Here is a 17,093-nt window from a genome sequence, read left to right as displayed (position 1 = left end):
ATGTATCTACCGCACTGTCGATATTGTATTATACTATGTATCTATCGCACTGTCGATATTGTATTATACTATGTATCTACCGCACCGTCGATATTGTATTATACTATGTATCTATCGCACCGTCGATATTGTATCATACTATGTATCTACCGCACTGTCGATATTGTATCATACTATGTATCTACCGCACTGTCGATATTGTATTATACTATGTATCTATCGCACTGTCGATATTGTATTATACTATGTATCTACCGCACTGTCGATATTGTATTATAATATTTATCTATCGCACTGTCGATATTGTATTATACTATGTATCTACCGCACTGTCGATCTTGTAATTTACTATGTATCTACCGCACTGTCGAGATTGTATTATGCTGTAAGAAGAACAAACTGGTGCTGTCAACGTTACAAACTTTATGACTATTGATACCGTGGAAACAAATATGACATCACATCTGGAAGCAAATGTGTGACGATACACGATGTGTGCATGCGATCACTGGCATACTCCGGACCATCAAAGTTGGTGATGGATGAAATTAGGAGAGCTTAAGACTTGAGAAACAAATATACATGTTCACTAGGAAACGAATAAAGAGTACCAATTCATTTCTCTTAAATATCAATACTAACCTTTGGCCCTCTCACTAATTAAGTATCCTAATTTTAAAAGAATGGTCGCCAACATTTGAAAGTTCATTCCACGTGCTAATAAAAACGACAAAAATTATATAGGGTCCCGTTGCTTTTATAAGTCATATTTGTATTCCTTTTTCTTCATTTTTTTTTTTTTTTTTTTACAACACATAAAGATCTGGAGTGAATTACACCCTTCATTTTAAACACACCCCTACCATGGTAACCTTAATCCTTTCTCGATATTGTGCGATAATTTTTCATCCCGACATTTAAGACTTGTATAACATTTCTTTCAATTTCAAATAATTTCACTCTTGATTTTAGCAATATGACGCTATACCTAGACATTTATACCTTTGTATAATCTAGGATAAACTGCGTGCGGGTTACTCTCATATACAGAGTTGAAGTGGTTTTTACTGTTTTGGATTGTGCACTTCCTCTCTGTTGTGATTGGTAGAAAATGCATGATGGGAAAATTTTCTTAATTTCCATCGGTTAGAAATGCTGTATTATCAACGGGAGATAATCTTTCTGTGATCTAATCTACGTACGAATTAAAAATTTTATCTCTTAATTTTCGACTTGAATGATCAAAAATATGTTTACTGTATATAGTTCAATCGATGCACTTGCTTGGTCGATGACAAGTGGTTCATAGTTTATCCGAAGACCTGTGTAGGACTCCCAGTAATGAAAAACAAATATCATGCCATGCCTTTCGATCGGACTTGTATTTTGTAAGTCATCGGAAAAATAAGAAATACCATGAAAATAGATATACAACGAAAACATAATGGAACGGTAGTACACAAGACGAACTGCATAGTTGTGAATGAAATTTCATCTGAATATCAATGGTTTATCTGATACATTGTATCACGACTCTTCTTACAGGATGCCTGCTTACAAAACACATTCAAAAGGACAGTGATTAACCCAAATCTATAAAGCGCCGAATCCTGCTTCAGTGTAGACCTCTCTGTCTTCCTTGTAATAATTCTTCACGGTAATTGCCGTTATAAAATTTACAACTATTGCTCTTGTTGCATCTTGAGCTCTCATTTTGAAGTGGTGGAATTGCTTGATTTGAATATACTCTTCTTATTACGTTTTGATTTCGCGTGATACGTATTTCCAATCTGATTAGAATCAGCTCCTCGATCCGCTCCTTTATTTCTTTTGATTTGTCGCTACTCTAGGAAATCAAAAGAAATAAAGGAGCGGATCGAGGAGCTGATTTTAATAAGATTGTATGTATTTCACGTGTTGTCTGAATTTCGAAATTGAAAATGTTCAATGTTGTGGCTATGCGGATCACATACCGATGTTGGTAGTCTAGTGGTTAGGGCGATCGTTTTACAACCGTGAGGTCCCGGTTTCAATTCCAGATTCCGGCGCCGCCTCGAAGTAGGACATTTAACACAGGTAGTGACTGTTCCTTCACCAAGCGCCCGGCGTTAGAAGTGAAATTCATCCGCAGGCATGCTATCGAAGCCATCTTAGGACTAAGATATAGCTAAGATAAACTTAGGATGCATCTTAGTACTAAGTGAGGCCATCGAATCTGTCCTAACTTAAGATATATCCTTAAGATTTCTTCTACTTAAGTTAGACATCAGTAAACCTGTCCTAAGATAAACTTAAGATGATGGTGTAGATTTATAGTGCAGACTGCCCAGTAGGGGCCCTGCTACACTAAAAAAAAAAAAAAACTTAGGAAGAAGGGGAATCCAGAGAGACTATGTCTTCAAAAGGATTACGACAATCACTTAGATTACATGTGAATGTACTTAGATGACCATGCATTTTGAAAATTAAAAAAAATTGATACAACCAGCTTGTATATCTCTATACAATTTTACAAGTCATTAAGTTTAAGTTTTAAGTCACTAATATTATCGTTCATTGGTCTGTAATGTTACATTCTTAAGAATTATCCTAAGAATATCTTAAGTCTATCCTAGTTGGATAGTCCTAAGAGAACTTCTATGTCCATCTTAAGATATGTCTTAGAATCATCCTAAAAATAGTCCTAAGACATATCTTAAGTCATGTCTTAGGACTTTCTTAGGGAATCTTCGATAGCATGCCTGCAGGTCTTTCAAATATGACATTAAAAACGGATGCCCCGTATCACGGTTGGCGTTTGCACGGTACAGAACCCTCACTGATTCGGTGCTGTGTGATGCGCATAGGTAAAATTCGTGGTAATTCACCTACAGCTGATGACGTCTCTGTTTGAGTAAAACATTCTCAAATGGAACGTAAAACAAACAAACAAAAATGAGGACCATGCTGTTTTGATCTTTGAAGAGCTTTATGATTTAAATTTTTTAATGTTTTATACGGGCATGTGTTAGTAATTTACTGAATATTTTTCTTCGTTCAAACCATGATCATTGGAACTATAACAGGGGTTTAAAGAATATTGGAAAATTTCTTTACTATTTGGCGAAATAATACTGAGGCACTTCTTGGTAGTACGGGTACAGATTTGTAGTGACGTATGATTTACAATAGAGCCAAATCATTTGCAGCTGATGGTTTCCATTGGAAATAAATCGAATACATATTGTTGAAGTAGCATGCATGCATTTAAAAACGTTTTCCCGATGTCTATTTTACTTGTAATGTTGTGAAGGCGTTGTTCCCACTTTCTGACAGAATTGAAAGAGGGTGTTTTGTTGAAGATAAATGTTTGAATCATGCAAAATGCAAACCCCACTGATTTTGGCAAGTATAATTTTTTATGGCTTTGTAGATTTCGGCCCCATCCCTATGGAGTGGGCTACAGAGCCAGTGAAGACAAGAAAGAATGCCTAACTAAATCAATAAAGTGTTTGGATAGTTGATTGTTTGTTTTACATCCCGTCTAGAATTTTTCACTCATATTGAGACATCACCGGCTATAGGTGAAGTACCACACATTTAGACCTATACCAGGCGCGTAGCCAGAAAGAAAATGAAGTGTACGCAGATTATGGCAAGGGGTCGGGTGGGGGAGCGCCTTGAGGCCCCCAGTGAGTTCAGTGCAAAGCCTTGGGGAGCCCCCGCAAGCTCCCGAGTTTTACCAGTGAAATCACATATCTTTGCGTATAAAAACCCCCCCAGGGTTTCTTGTCAATGTCCAAACCCAAAAGAATTCACAAAAGTATTTCCTAACGTGTTTTATTATGCCAACTCATCATGTGTACTTGGACTGACTTTACATTCGTTTTACAAATGTTCTTTTTTTTCCCCTAGTTATTTTTGAGTCACAAACTTTTCACGAGCAAAAATCTTCCTCTCTCTCGTAAATGATGTGTACGCAGTTGCGTACCTGCGTATAGGCAGCTACGCGCCTGTATACTTAGTGCCCAGGGCCATAGCAGTGAGGGTTCTTTAACGTGCCAACACCCGTCGCAACACGGGGTCTCCGTTCATATCCGAAAGAACTGTGATTCTCACTTCTAAATACCGAGCGTTTGTCGAAGGAGCGATCACTACCTATTTTAAAGCGTTAGGTTTGATGCGGCCATGGCACGATCGGGGCTCAAACTCACGGTCTCCGAGTTACGAAGCGAACACTCTACCTCTGAGCTACCGCGACCGGTTAAAATATTTGGAAGCAAGCATCATAGCGAAAAAGACTACAATGTATTTCCTGAATAGTTTGCGTGTAGTATACCCAAGTGATGTCAAGTCATTGGAACCTGCATGGATAGCAGGCAGATTTAGTGCTGGGTTTACTTTAGCTGATTTGTGACGACATCGACTAAATATTGCTATCTAAGACATCTGTTCAAGCTTCTTCCTGTAACATCCAAGTCTAGAATGATGTTTTGCCTCCTGGTCTCTTCCCCAGCCCAAAATGGTATCGAAGACCCAAATCACTCAAACAAATTTAAAAACCTGGCAAAATTAACCTGTATTCCTTGTATATATGATAACTAGATATATTGTTTAAAAAACGGTGTGCCATTGATATAGAAGTCTGAGTTGGGCAAGCGTTAGAACAGTTGCGATAAATTCTTACTGCGCAAATTGTTTTTTGACCTTGAGATCAAAATACCGACACTATCCAAACTAACGACAATGTCGCTTTCCTGAAAGGTTAAGACGTCACTCAACCTAAAATGTAAAAAGACCATAATACGACAATGGGAATATGACCGTGATCAGTAATGCTTTATAAGCTGATCTGCAGACCGCTCTGGCTTGGTGGCATTACCTGTCCTGAGGTGAACGTTTCGTGTGGTAGCAATCCGACAAAAATGGATCAACAGTCTGTCGAAATTCCCATGGGCGGGAATCGTGCTCCTAATTAGCTGATCTGTTTTTATATTATTGTACATGAGAAGAAAAAAACCTTTCAACTCGATATTTAAATATACATGTATCGACGACGTTTTATCTATCAATAATAATCATTTTCATCCATATGTCGATTCGATATATCCCAGTGAACTCGAAATAAAAGACATCACATTGTCTTCCACATCTGTTTCGTACTTAGATATTTTATTGAAAATAGATGTTAACAACAAATTAACAACTCAACTTCATGACAAACAGGATGACCGCAGCTTCTCCATCATCATCAGCTTCTCATATTTATGCCGAAATATTCCATTATCACTTGCATATGGTGTTAATGTCTCTCAACTGACTGGTTACACAAGAGCTTGTTCTGCGTATGATCAGTTTTTAAAATGGAGGCAGGCTACTGACAAACAAGGTGATGTTACAGGGATTTGAATAGTATCGTTTAGATTAAGCATTTCGCAAATTCTATGGTCGTTATAACAATTTATTTTGCCAATACAGCCTGTCATTGGATCAAATGCTATTTGATGTGTTTTATACCAATTGTTAAGTCATTCTTTACGCACTGATTTTGACTACGAATACACTCATTATGTAATCGGATGTCTTAAATATACATGTAGGGCTCACGGCGGGTGTGACCGGTCGACAGGGATGCTTACTCTTCCTAGGCACCTCATTCCACCTCTGGTATGTCCAGGCATCCGTGTTTGCCCAACTCTTAATTTTGTATTTCTTATAGGAGTTATGAGATTGACTACTGTTCATTATTTTCACCTTTTCATCAAGATGTCCTGAGATTGATGGCCACAGTTGTATACCATTGTTTAACTCTTGCCAGATTATTTACTAAATAGAGTGGTATAATTTGAAAAGATTATGCAGTCATTAAAGGTGATCTTCTAATATCATGTCAAATATCACTAGTAAGTATAGTGTCTCTTTAGAAAAGACAACCAGGATATTCTATTTATATTATTATAACACAGATTCGTCTTTAACACACATGTAATTTTAAACGGTGAAGATAATACCTTTAGATAAAAATAATGAAAATACATCTGTACAAATGAAATAAAATCATTTGAAACCTGTAAGAAAAAATGAATTAAAATCAAATATAAATGAATAGATATGTTTAACCTTACATATATAGAAGATACATATCCTTAGATAAAAATAATGAAAATACATCTGTACAAATGAAATAAAATCATTTGAAACTGGTAAGAAAAAAATAATTGAAATCAAATATAAATGAATAGATATGTTTAATCTTACATATATAGACATGGCACAAGTGAGATTGTAAAGCACAACAGTAAAACATGTTTTTGCTTTGAATTTACAAATCTTTAGAAATATCTTTCACTGTTTCATTATCGCATCAATCCATATCAATCAAGCGTTCTGCTTCTGAGATTTTTTCCATATCTACCAGAGATATAGGAGGTACTTTGAAATACCTTTCCTCCACCGTTTTCCACTTTTTTACGTTGTCCCCTCTTTTCATGTCATCTTCTATTTTTAGAGACTTAATTTGCAAGACGGGAAACAGGATTTCTTTGTAAAGAGCGACGACTCCAATTTTTTCCCGACATTCCTTGCATCCTACCTTTCCTATGCCCACCTTCAAATTCTTCCCATCGTACTTCACTTGTTCACTTTTCTTACAGAAAACGTGATCCTTAAAATCTTGACCAATACATGCGTAATTAGACCCTAATTTTCTCAGTTCACCGGAGAGACACATGTATTCTTTGCATTTCAGGCATCTGCAAGCAAATACATTTATAAAGTTACGTCAGCTACTGAATAAAGCAATATTTCTTTTGATAGGAAACTGGTTTCTTTGAGTATAAAATATTTTTGTCTTGTAATTCATGTTTTTGTGTTCATTGTTGCTGGAACATATACATTTCATTATCTTTTACCCGTATCAACTACATTAACACAGGTAAGATTTTCAATGAATGTGGAATGGAGGTACAAAAGATAAGATGGAAAAGACCTCGTATACAATTATAAGAGAATTCTTTGAGACACTTGTTCCCGTACCTGAGTACGTATTGTCCATCAGGAACTTCTCTCACGCCTTTGTTCTGGGCTGCAGCTTCTCGTTGTCTTTTTGCCAAACGCTGCAACTCTTGTTTTTGAAGCTGGAATCTTTCATTGTTTGTAGCAATTTCTTGCTGAACTATCAACATAGCATCTTCCATCATGGGTTCTTTCAAAGAATTTGTCCACTCTCTCTCTGCAACACTTTTGTCTTCTGATGCCAGAATATAGAACCGGCTGTTTTCAGCACGCCCTCGTCCTACGATAGAAACAGTAATGCCAAATACGAGACGATTGAAAAATGGAAAGACGCACGGACACCCAAGAGGCGTCTTTAGCTTGGTTTTTATCATAACAAAAACAATGAGCATCGTGATATATTTGACACTCTACACACTCAATGTACTCCTTACCAAAGTCATTCAAATTGTATAACAAAATCATTTATAAACAATATTTTCTCATGTTCAAGTGCTTTGCAGTTCTACTGTCATGACAATGTTCGCTCCTCAGTATATTTTTTTCTGTTTAGAGGAAAGTGGGAATCATGTACTTATGAAACAGCAAGAGGGCATTGACCTTTTTAAACTTGAAATTCAACTATTTCAAATTTATTTATTTTTACAATTTGTACGATTAAGTCTCCATAATAAATGTACAAAAAAGTAAAAGTTAAATAGTCTAATTTTGTAAACCCGATGATAATGATTCTCATAAATACTTTCACTTAAACGCTAGAATGTCTAGTACCAATTCATATTGCCCGTGGGGATCCGGGTTAGAATAGGTCCTCAGTATCCCATGCTTGTCGTAAGAGGCGACTAAATGGGGGCGGTCCTTCGGATGAGACCGCAAAATCCGAGGCCCGTGCCACAGCAGGTATGGCACTATAAAGATCCCCCTGCTCAAAAGCCGTAAGCGCCAAGTATAGGCCTAGATTTTGCAGCCCTTCACCGGCAATGGTGATCTCCATATGAGTGAAATGTTCTTGAGCGGAACGTTAAACAATATCCAACGAACCAATTCATATTTTCTCCGTGATATAAAAAGAAATCTCAGGTATAAAACACTTTGAATGAGAAAATTGTACACACTTCCGTTTTTTTGGGAATAAACTCATCGCTGCAAAATATACTTTCTTCCAAATGTATGTAGTCTAGCTTACTTAGTTAGCAATTGTTTTGAAAATGTGAATTATATAATTTTACGGATTATGGAAATTAAGTGGTTTGGAAGTCATTGCACACATTTAAGGAACGCATATCTTCACTCTGAGCAGTTTGTACCATGTTATGATTTAAATCACACTCTATATTAAAATATTTCTTTTGAAAATTTTGTAATGTTAGAAGGGTTTTATTTTTATGAAAATTGAAGATAACGAAGAGTGATCAATCTCATAACTCCTACAAGCAATACAAAATAGATAGTTGGGTAAACACGGACCCCTGGACACAACAGAGGTGGGATCAGGTGCCTAGGAGGAGTAAACATCCCCGGTCTACCTGTCACACCCGCCGTGAGCCCTATATCCTGATCAGGTAAACGGAGTTATCCGTAGTCAAAATCAGTGTGCCAAGAACGGCAATTATATAATATTACCTTATATTTCTGAGAATATATATGTTGGTACTTTTATTTCTAGTGAGTCTTCTAACTACAAAAGCCAACAGTTCCAATCTTAATCGATACACAGCATATGTTTATCTATATTTTAATAATATTATTTCTGAAGTACTGTGTCTACCATATTTAAAATGTCACAAAATACCTTTGGCTTGAATCTGCGAAATTGGGTTTCCAGCATAATCATATCTTACAACAAGGTTACATTCTTTGATGTCCAATCCCTCCTCAGCAATTGTTGTTGCGAAAATCAATTTAAAGTCTCCCTTTCGAAACAAATCAATGGTTTCTTTCTGCTTCACTTTAGTCATTCCTAAAACAACTTACAAAGTGAATGGTGATACTTTGCAGAAACATATAGATATAATATTGCTTTTTGAAAATTTGGTAAAAGAAATTGCTGTCCAACATATACATATGATATTTACTGGGATTCGTTTGGAACAATACGATAAATGCCAGTTTTATCAAAGTTTTATTAGAGATGGCATGATGCTAACAGAAAATCTGAAGTTTCAAAAGAAAGCAAACCATAAGAAATCTTTTAAAGAATCGTTTTCTATCGAATGTTTAACTTTCAAATCATACCGCCATCAGTTCTTTGCGCCTGAGCTCCAGTACATTTTTTTGCCTTAATGTGTTTAAGGTCATCAGTCTCGTTCATCCAAGATGCAAGGATATCTGCGAGCGGGCGCGTGCGAACGAAAACTATTCCTCTCATATCTGATTCATTATGATAAGTATCCACAATGATCTCTTTAAGTTTTAGTAGAAGGGGATTTTCTTCACTCTTTCTTTTGTCTGTTGTGCAGACCTTTAGGTTTTCTATCTCATCTACAATAAAAAGAAACCGTGAAGCTATGGTAATGAAAAAGGTTTCATCTTATCTTATTTCATTACTGATATTTACATGTATAAAATGTATACTATTATCATTGTTCATATTTCTTCATAAATGTTTCGTTTATTACTTATTTCTGAAAAGCACTTTTTTGACTACTTGAACATTGTTTATAGCATAGAAATATATGTCTTGCTTTCAAATAGACTCTTTAAGTGTTGTTCTACTTTCGTTGCTGTTTTAGCTGGCTTAGGAAGTTCCTCAAAGTTTTCGATGATGGCATTCAAACAATCCGTCGCTCTGGCGTATGAGTACAAAATCAACCCTTCGTTGTAAATCTGAAACAAAAGGATTAACGTCAAACAAAGGAATGGTATTTTATGAGAGATGTTTTGCAATATAAATAGAGTAAGAAATGAAATCGCACCTTTAAGTAATTTCTTGCTGTATATAAAGAGCGACTCAGGGTAGGGTCATGAACTTTTGCAACTGCTTTTAAAAGAACATCCTGTAGCCATTGAGTGTATTGTTCATTTCCCTTTGTAGTTGGGGGATTGGCCGCATATTTATCATCCATTTCGTCTGTAATAAAAATAACAACAATTAGAATAAGATATCCATAAACACTATAAACAGAGATTGATTTTAAAACAAGATTTTATATGCATCCTTTAACCAGTATTTCAAATCAATGTACCTGCTGCTTCTTTCAAACATTCTTCCGTCTTCGTCATTAATATCTTTATTCTTGTCCCAAATTCATCTGTCTTTCGAGTTTGTATTTTCACGATAGCTTTGAATATACATGTATATTAAACTATTTAAAAATGTAGATAAGCTGGATAGAAAAATAAAATTTTAAAATAGATTGCTTCTGAGTTTTTGTAGTAATGTCAATTTTTGGAAGTATACATTGCATTTAGAATTTCTACATTGAAGGTAAATCAAAAAGATAAACTGCGGTCATAGTGCTTGTTATTGAACTACAGTGTGTTAAACCTTGACCTTTTACTTACGATTTATGCACACAAACTAGCTTTGTCTGTTGGTGTCAACAAAACATAAGCAACACAAATCAAACATTGCATCAAATTGATAAACACTCATGTCTTCTAACAATATATATATAAAAAGTTTATAAATGGTAAGTAGATTGAAATAAAAAGTGACCTTTTTGTAGTTAAAATATGAGAAAAGATATCATTTAGAACTTGAGAATTTAGAAGAATATGCTAGCACTAGTATCATCAGTTTTAAAAATTGATCAAATATGAAGTATTAACTTCTTTAAAGAAGTGGGAGCTATATATCGAATTTGGACAAAATATTAAATCTTTACACAAAATTTTGGGTAAATCAATATAAACGTTTTTAAGAATTCGTGTTCTGTATGGAAATATATATATATATATATATATATATATATATATATATATATATATATATATATATATAATATCGTTTAACGTGCATCTAACTGCAAAATTTAGGCTTATGCTCGGCGCTTAAACGCCCTTTGGGCAAAGAGGGATCTTTAACGTACCACACTTGCAGTGACAAGGGACCTCAGTTTTTGCGGTCTCATCCGAAGGACCGCCTTATTTTGTAGCCTCTTACGACAAGCAAGGTATTCTAACCCGGATCCCCATGTGACTCAACCAAATTGAGGAATTTACAAAATTTGAATTAGTTCGAAGTCTCTACAACTTGTATCACGATATTTAGATACACTTCTACGGTATAAATGTAATTAACTTGACATTGGATAAAACAACGGCGAAATTGTGCAGATTTAGAGTATCTTTTTTAATTAAACAATCCTTCCGCCACCAAAATGTGGACCTTTCCAAACCCTTTCAAAATCTGAATTGACATAAATATTTCAACTGGAGTGGTTTAACTAACAAATGTATCATATGTTTCGATATATGAAACAAAAGCTGAGGAGTTAACTCCCTTAATATTTAGTGCAAAGTGCTAATACATGTATGTGGTTTTCCGACCTTCGAATAAAACCGACGGTATTCTCTATGTGAAACGCACTATTTGTTATATATGATGCGCATTTAAAGGCTTGTTGATGATAATAGGAGGGCGTGTAATATTTTAATGAAGTTATTTAAGAAATAAATTTCGATTTTGAAAATGCTTGAGGGTATATAAAATGTGACGCTTTACACCGTAGTGTTTACAACTGCAACACATTCATGAGGAAATTGCTATCATTACAATTCGTAGAGATACTAAAGGCGAAGACATAAAAAAAGTAAATATTATAGAATAAGCTTACATTGCTCCGGTGTATTCATTTTCTCTGCCAATTCCTGCCTATTTCTTTGTACAGATACCAGGACGTCTGCATCAAGATTGGCCATCATTACTTTAACATGCTCCACGGTTTGATCTACGTTTTTAGCTTTGCCAACGCCAATAGAAGCCGTGCAACCAACAATCTGTAAAGATACAATGTAAAAAGAAATAAAACTATCCCATCCAGATCCAGTAATATCAATATTGTTCTAGTTCAAAGACGGATACAGCATGTGTACATGTACCTGCGGTAGGTCTATCTGATCCTCCAGGTGACCGTGTTTCTTGTCATGGTAAGGAATCATGGTTTTATAGAACGAATGCCCGCCATGGCAATGGTGGCATTCATCAAAGATCAGGAGTGTGAAAGATTCAATGCTAACATCTCTTTTATGCATTGCATTCACGAGCATTTGGGCTGTTATCACAAAGACGTCATACCTACAAAAGGTTTTGAATATGTCTTCGTTTTGGAAGTCTATATTGATGGTATAAACGATCATTTTCCACTGAACAGTGAATAATACAAGACTAGTTAAATATTAGTGATTTTCATATTGATCCATGGAAATAAATTCAGTTTAGGATACATACACAATTAACAAAAAACGATAAACAAGTTGAAGGATAATGCATGGAACAAGATCATTTATTTAATGCAGATGCTGTGGATCATATTTAGTATTACATATTTTCTTTGGTGACCTACTTACTGTGTGAGGAGAGCCGACAGATCTGTAAATTCCTCTTCGCGCATGGTATCCCCAGATATTACCTTCAATCGGCAATCGACGAAACGCTGAATTGCATCATGCTGCTGTTTGGCCAAGTTGTTTTTGTCAACGACAAAAGCAATTTTCTTGATTTTTGGCCTGGTCTTAACTTGTAGGTGATGCTGAGCGTTGAAGAAACAAAATGACACTAATACAGAAATCATTTACATATTCTGAAAACTAGGAGTTGGTAAAACTTTGATAACAAATGTTGTATGGGGAAAAAAAGATCAGTAATATGTACTTGGATAATTTTGACAGCAACGATTGTTTTCCCACTTCCAGTTGGAGCTATTATTAAGCAGTTTTGGCCTCGTTTAGCAGGTTCAGCCAACTCATTCTGGTACCTTCTTTCCTCAAATGTATCTAGAATTACTTCTTTATCTTCTATTGAAGTAGATTCTACACAATAAACATATCCTATTACATCATTACGTCAAAACAATTTGTTGACGGAAATTCGTATTTTAGATACAACTTAAAGATCTTTTACCTTGCGTGGTGTCCTCTACTGATTTACACGGGTAAACATTGTTTGATTCGGTCTCATTGGCATGATTTTCTTTGGTTTTCGTAATTTCTACTTCTTTCTCAGTAGTTTCCTCTACATCTTCTCCAGTAATTTCCTCTGCGTTTTTGACTTGTTCATCAAGATTGTCATCTGATACGGATATTGGCTTGATGGTTCTTGAACAACCGGAAGAGACGAGGGAGTTGATATTGAGTGATGATCCCAGATTATACTCGTCATTGTCAGAGACGCATTGGACGGGGGTAATGAAATTTTGAAACTGGCCTTGTGCATCTAATTGCAAATTATATAGATTAAACATTAAAGATCATGTTTATTCAAACATTTTTTTTAAAACCCAATAGAAACATCATACGATTGAAATGATACACACCAGGTATTTATTAAGTTTACTCCCGCGCCATATTAAGAATTGACTATGTACGAAAGCTTACCAACAGAACATTGTTGGTTGATATCTTCGGGATGGTTTCCTTCCTGGATTTTTTTGTCCCATTCTGTAATACAGAAAGTGATACTATCACAAACTACTTAAATGATACAGTGTTAAGACGAAATATCAGGCACCGACCTTCTGCAAATTCATCATCAATCTCCTCCACAAGATATTTGTATTCTTTCTGACAAAGCACATCTAAGAATGCCCTGTACCAGTTCTCAAACCTTCTCCATATTCTGTCTAAAAGAACGATTGTTCCAGCCATAGGACCCTTATTTTTCATTTCAGCTTTTATCTGTTCTCTGTCTGTAGTGGTTATGACCCTTTTCTGGGTTTCTAACGTTACCAGTAAATCCTCTGGGTTCAATCTTTCGACAAGATTCATTTTATGTGGTTCAAGAAGCCTTGTATACTTCTTAAAAACATCACTATTCACTTCCTCGCCCCTTAAAGCCTTGGCCACATATTCATAACCTTATAAAACGTAGAATAAAAGAGATATTAATTTTTATACAAGAATAAACATGTATATCTAATTCTTGTGTATTTCAAACTATTGCCATAAAACGATCAAATCCTTTATATCTTCTCCAGATAGTATTATACACTCTAATTTCATTGTATAGCTTGTGAAACTTCTTTGGTGTACATACAAAACTATGAAAATTTGGAATAAATATAATAACCTTTTCTTTCAACAATGTTCACAAATTTTGTCCACTTTTCGCCGTGACTGCTATCCTCTATAGTATGTAATAGATCTTCCATCGCAATTGTTGAGCCTTTTTTATCCTCCCTCTGAATGATTTTCTCTCTTTCTCCTAGAATGCGTGTTTTAATATATTTTATCAGTGTAATATTTTGTGAGGGCTAATGGAGTTAATAGTCAACTATTAAATTTCATTTTATACCAAGGATTCCTCATTAGAGAGTGAGGAAATGGAACTCCAATACGTGCCGCATACTTATCATTTCGTGGGTAAATTTTTTCGTGGCTTGAGAAAAATAAACATTCGTGGGAATTTGACTCTGTGGTGGAAGACTTGCGTAATCTTTATTGTCGTTCAGTTTTTATTTCTTTTCATGAAGGATTCAAATTGATGGGTATCTTCTACCTCAGGCGGCGAGAGGTTCAGCGGCAACATTTATTCTATGTTATGGTGTACATGCGTTATTTGTTTTTATTTTCATTACATTTTTTCCATCTTATTTCATTTTATCTAATAATTCATAGAGTCCATTGTTAATATTCTTGCCGCTGAAGCCACTCCCTTGGAAGTCCGTTGTTTAAAGAAACGCGAACTCACAGCTCAATTAAAGAAATCATTAGCACTCGCTCATCAATATTTCGAAAACGGAAAGAAAGTCAAAATGAAAAAGATAACAATATAGATCTGAATGTAAAAAAAGTTACAAAACGAAAATGGAGTCCAGCAGAAGCAAGGAAAGTAGCGATAATAAAGATAAAATTCAGTGAAATTTGCTCGTTGAAAACTGACGTTTGGATTTAAGAGTCCAAAGTATATACATGTAGTAGTCATTTAACCAAATGAACTTCATTTGAATTTCAGACAATATCTATAAGCATTTAAAAGAGACAATGAAGAATATCATACGAGTATTGATTACACCATCCAGGTAATGTACAACATCTTCGACCTTCAGACATCTAACAATGAGTGGTCTGTATAATTTGACTAGAGTGGGTATTTCAGGACAATCAAGTCTGCATTTAATGCTATCCATGTAATACAGAGAACTATTTGGTTCCGCAGTATCCTCAGCCATAATGTCGAATCTCTGTTTCTGTGCCTATACAAAGGAAAATGAGAACTGTGTATTCAAAGATGGTTTCTGGTGCTTTGCGGTAGACGTCACGCTGCACAAAATATGTCAACAATATCATTACTGCTAAAACTTGTATGCGATGATGGAAAATGCACTTTTAATGAAAAGGGAGTAATTTCTGCTCACTTTATACTACATAAAGTAAGTTACTATACAAAGTACATTTGTATGTATGGGTATAGAGTGGTTATAAGAATCTGCCAATACTGCGAAGCTCATAGTCCAGGGGTTCAGGATTCAGTCAGGGAAGGAAATCGCGACAGAGTTTCCTCCCAAGATGCATCAGGGGGTGCTTACTCCTCCTATGCACCTGATCCCACTTCTGGTATGTCCAGGGCTCCGTGTTTGCCCTTCTCTAAATTTTGTATTTTTATAGGATTTATGATAGTGATCATTGTTCGCTATCTTCACTTGATCACGATGAAGAATAATTGTCTTAGGCTTTGTGACGCTCAAAATATGATCCGGACACGACTTGAATATAGCCATACAATATGAGGCCTCAGTGACTTACTCTTAGGTTGCGACGCACCTTCCGCAAGAGGCGTCCACTGTTAAAAGTTTGATAGGCCTAACAGTAGTCAAGATAACATCTGAACACTATTTGAATATTTATAGCCATAAAATTCCAGAAGGAGGACATGGTGACCTATTTTTGGATCACGATATACCTTTCAGTCAAGGTACAACAGCTGATCAGATTTAATAGCCCGAGGCTTCATCTGCAAGATATGACCCGGACATGAAAAAGGTAAAAGACAGATGGACGGGCTGGAAATCCCATGTCATAAAATGGCCCTTCAAACGATGGCCGTACAAAAATTGATAGGACTGAAAACGATTTGCAGGAAATGGTAAAAGTAGACCAGGAATCTGGTATGCGAGAATTCAAGGGGGAATGGTCATCACCACAATACTGAATAATGGTGTGTTGTTTCACATCGAGATATAGAAGTCTGAAAAACATTCCTCAAGAAAAACAAATATACACCTCATACAATGAATGCAGTGTAGATTCAATTTTGATTTCATGAGCCCGAGACCAGAATATGTCCACAATAGGTGTTTGAAGGTTATTATAATCCCAGACAAAAGAGTCCTTGTCTCTGTACAAACAAGGTAAGGATTTTAGCCATTAACTTATTATTTAAGTTTTGGTATCTCATAGAACAATACCATATGAAACTGAATTCGTTTCAAATTGTAGAAGTAAAATGCTACAGGATTGTGAATTCCAAGTATTTGGGAAACGCCATATCAAAGGACAATCGAATGCTGTCATCCAAAAGTCACTGAATTTGTTTGCTAATAATCGATTAGAGGCCTTTTTTGTTGCAGCCTTGATATTACCACACAATATACACATTGAACAAAGTCTATATAGATGATTTATACTTGCCGACAATGCTGTGATAGTTATTCCATCTTATACATTTCCGAGGGTACGTTACACTAGATTCTGTGGGTATAAGTTGATATGCAAACCCTTGTCAACTTTATTTAGAAATGGATTTGATTTTCTAAAAATCTAATATTTCTATAATTAGCAACTGAGAAATTTTCCGTTGCGAAAAAACCTAAATTTAGATTGACTGGCTGACTTGCATTATATCAATAATGCAGGTACAGGGTGTTTCCGAAAACAGGAAACCACATCCCCAAAACAATATACTGTACATACCATATATCAATATATTTATTTTCTAACAA

General features: G+C 35.5%; 1 protein-coding gene across 9 annotated transcripts; it reads right to left on the bottom strand.

The window, feature by feature from the left end:
* Positions 1-5,130: 5,130 nt before the first annotated feature.
* LOC125645626 (ATP-dependent RNA helicase DHX58-like) lies at positions 5,131-16,892 on the bottom strand. Of its 9 annotated transcripts, none has more exons than XM_056140228.1 (17): positions 16,783-16,892; positions 15,152-15,347; positions 14,222-14,356; positions 13,668-14,009; positions 13,531-13,593; positions 13,058-13,369; positions 12,809-12,984; positions 12,505-12,686; positions 12,037-12,232; positions 11,772-11,934; positions 10,179-10,274; positions 9,909-10,063; positions 9,678-9,819; positions 9,229-9,474; positions 8,786-8,953; positions 8,617-8,671; positions 5,131-5,356 (listed from the first exon to the last, which is right to left on the bottom strand). In XM_056140228.1, the coding sequence occupies exons 2-17, from the start codon at positions 15,321-15,323 to the stop codon at positions 5,338-5,340; spliced, it is 2,622 nt and encodes an 873-aa protein (XP_055996203.1). In that variant the 5' UTR covers positions 15,324-15,347; positions 16,783-16,892; the 3' UTR covers positions 5,131-5,337. The 9 variants fall into 9 exon arrangements, with proteins under 9 accessions (XP_055996203.1, XP_055996206.1, XP_048727215.2 ...); XM_056140231.1 differs by having other exon boundaries at positions 5,131-5,353; XM_048871258.2 differs by having other exon boundaries at positions 12,809-12,966.
* Positions 16,893-17,093: the final 201 nt, after the last annotated feature.

The sequence above is a fragment of the Ostrea edulis genome, chromosome 6 (genome assembly GCF_947568905.1).
Source record: "Ostrea edulis chromosome 6, xbOstEdul1.1, whole genome shotgun sequence".
NCBI classification, from domain to species: Eukaryota; Metazoa; Mollusca; class Bivalvia; order Ostreida; family Ostreidae; genus Ostrea; species Ostrea edulis.
This window is presented reverse-complemented; position numbering and strand designations above follow the sequence as displayed.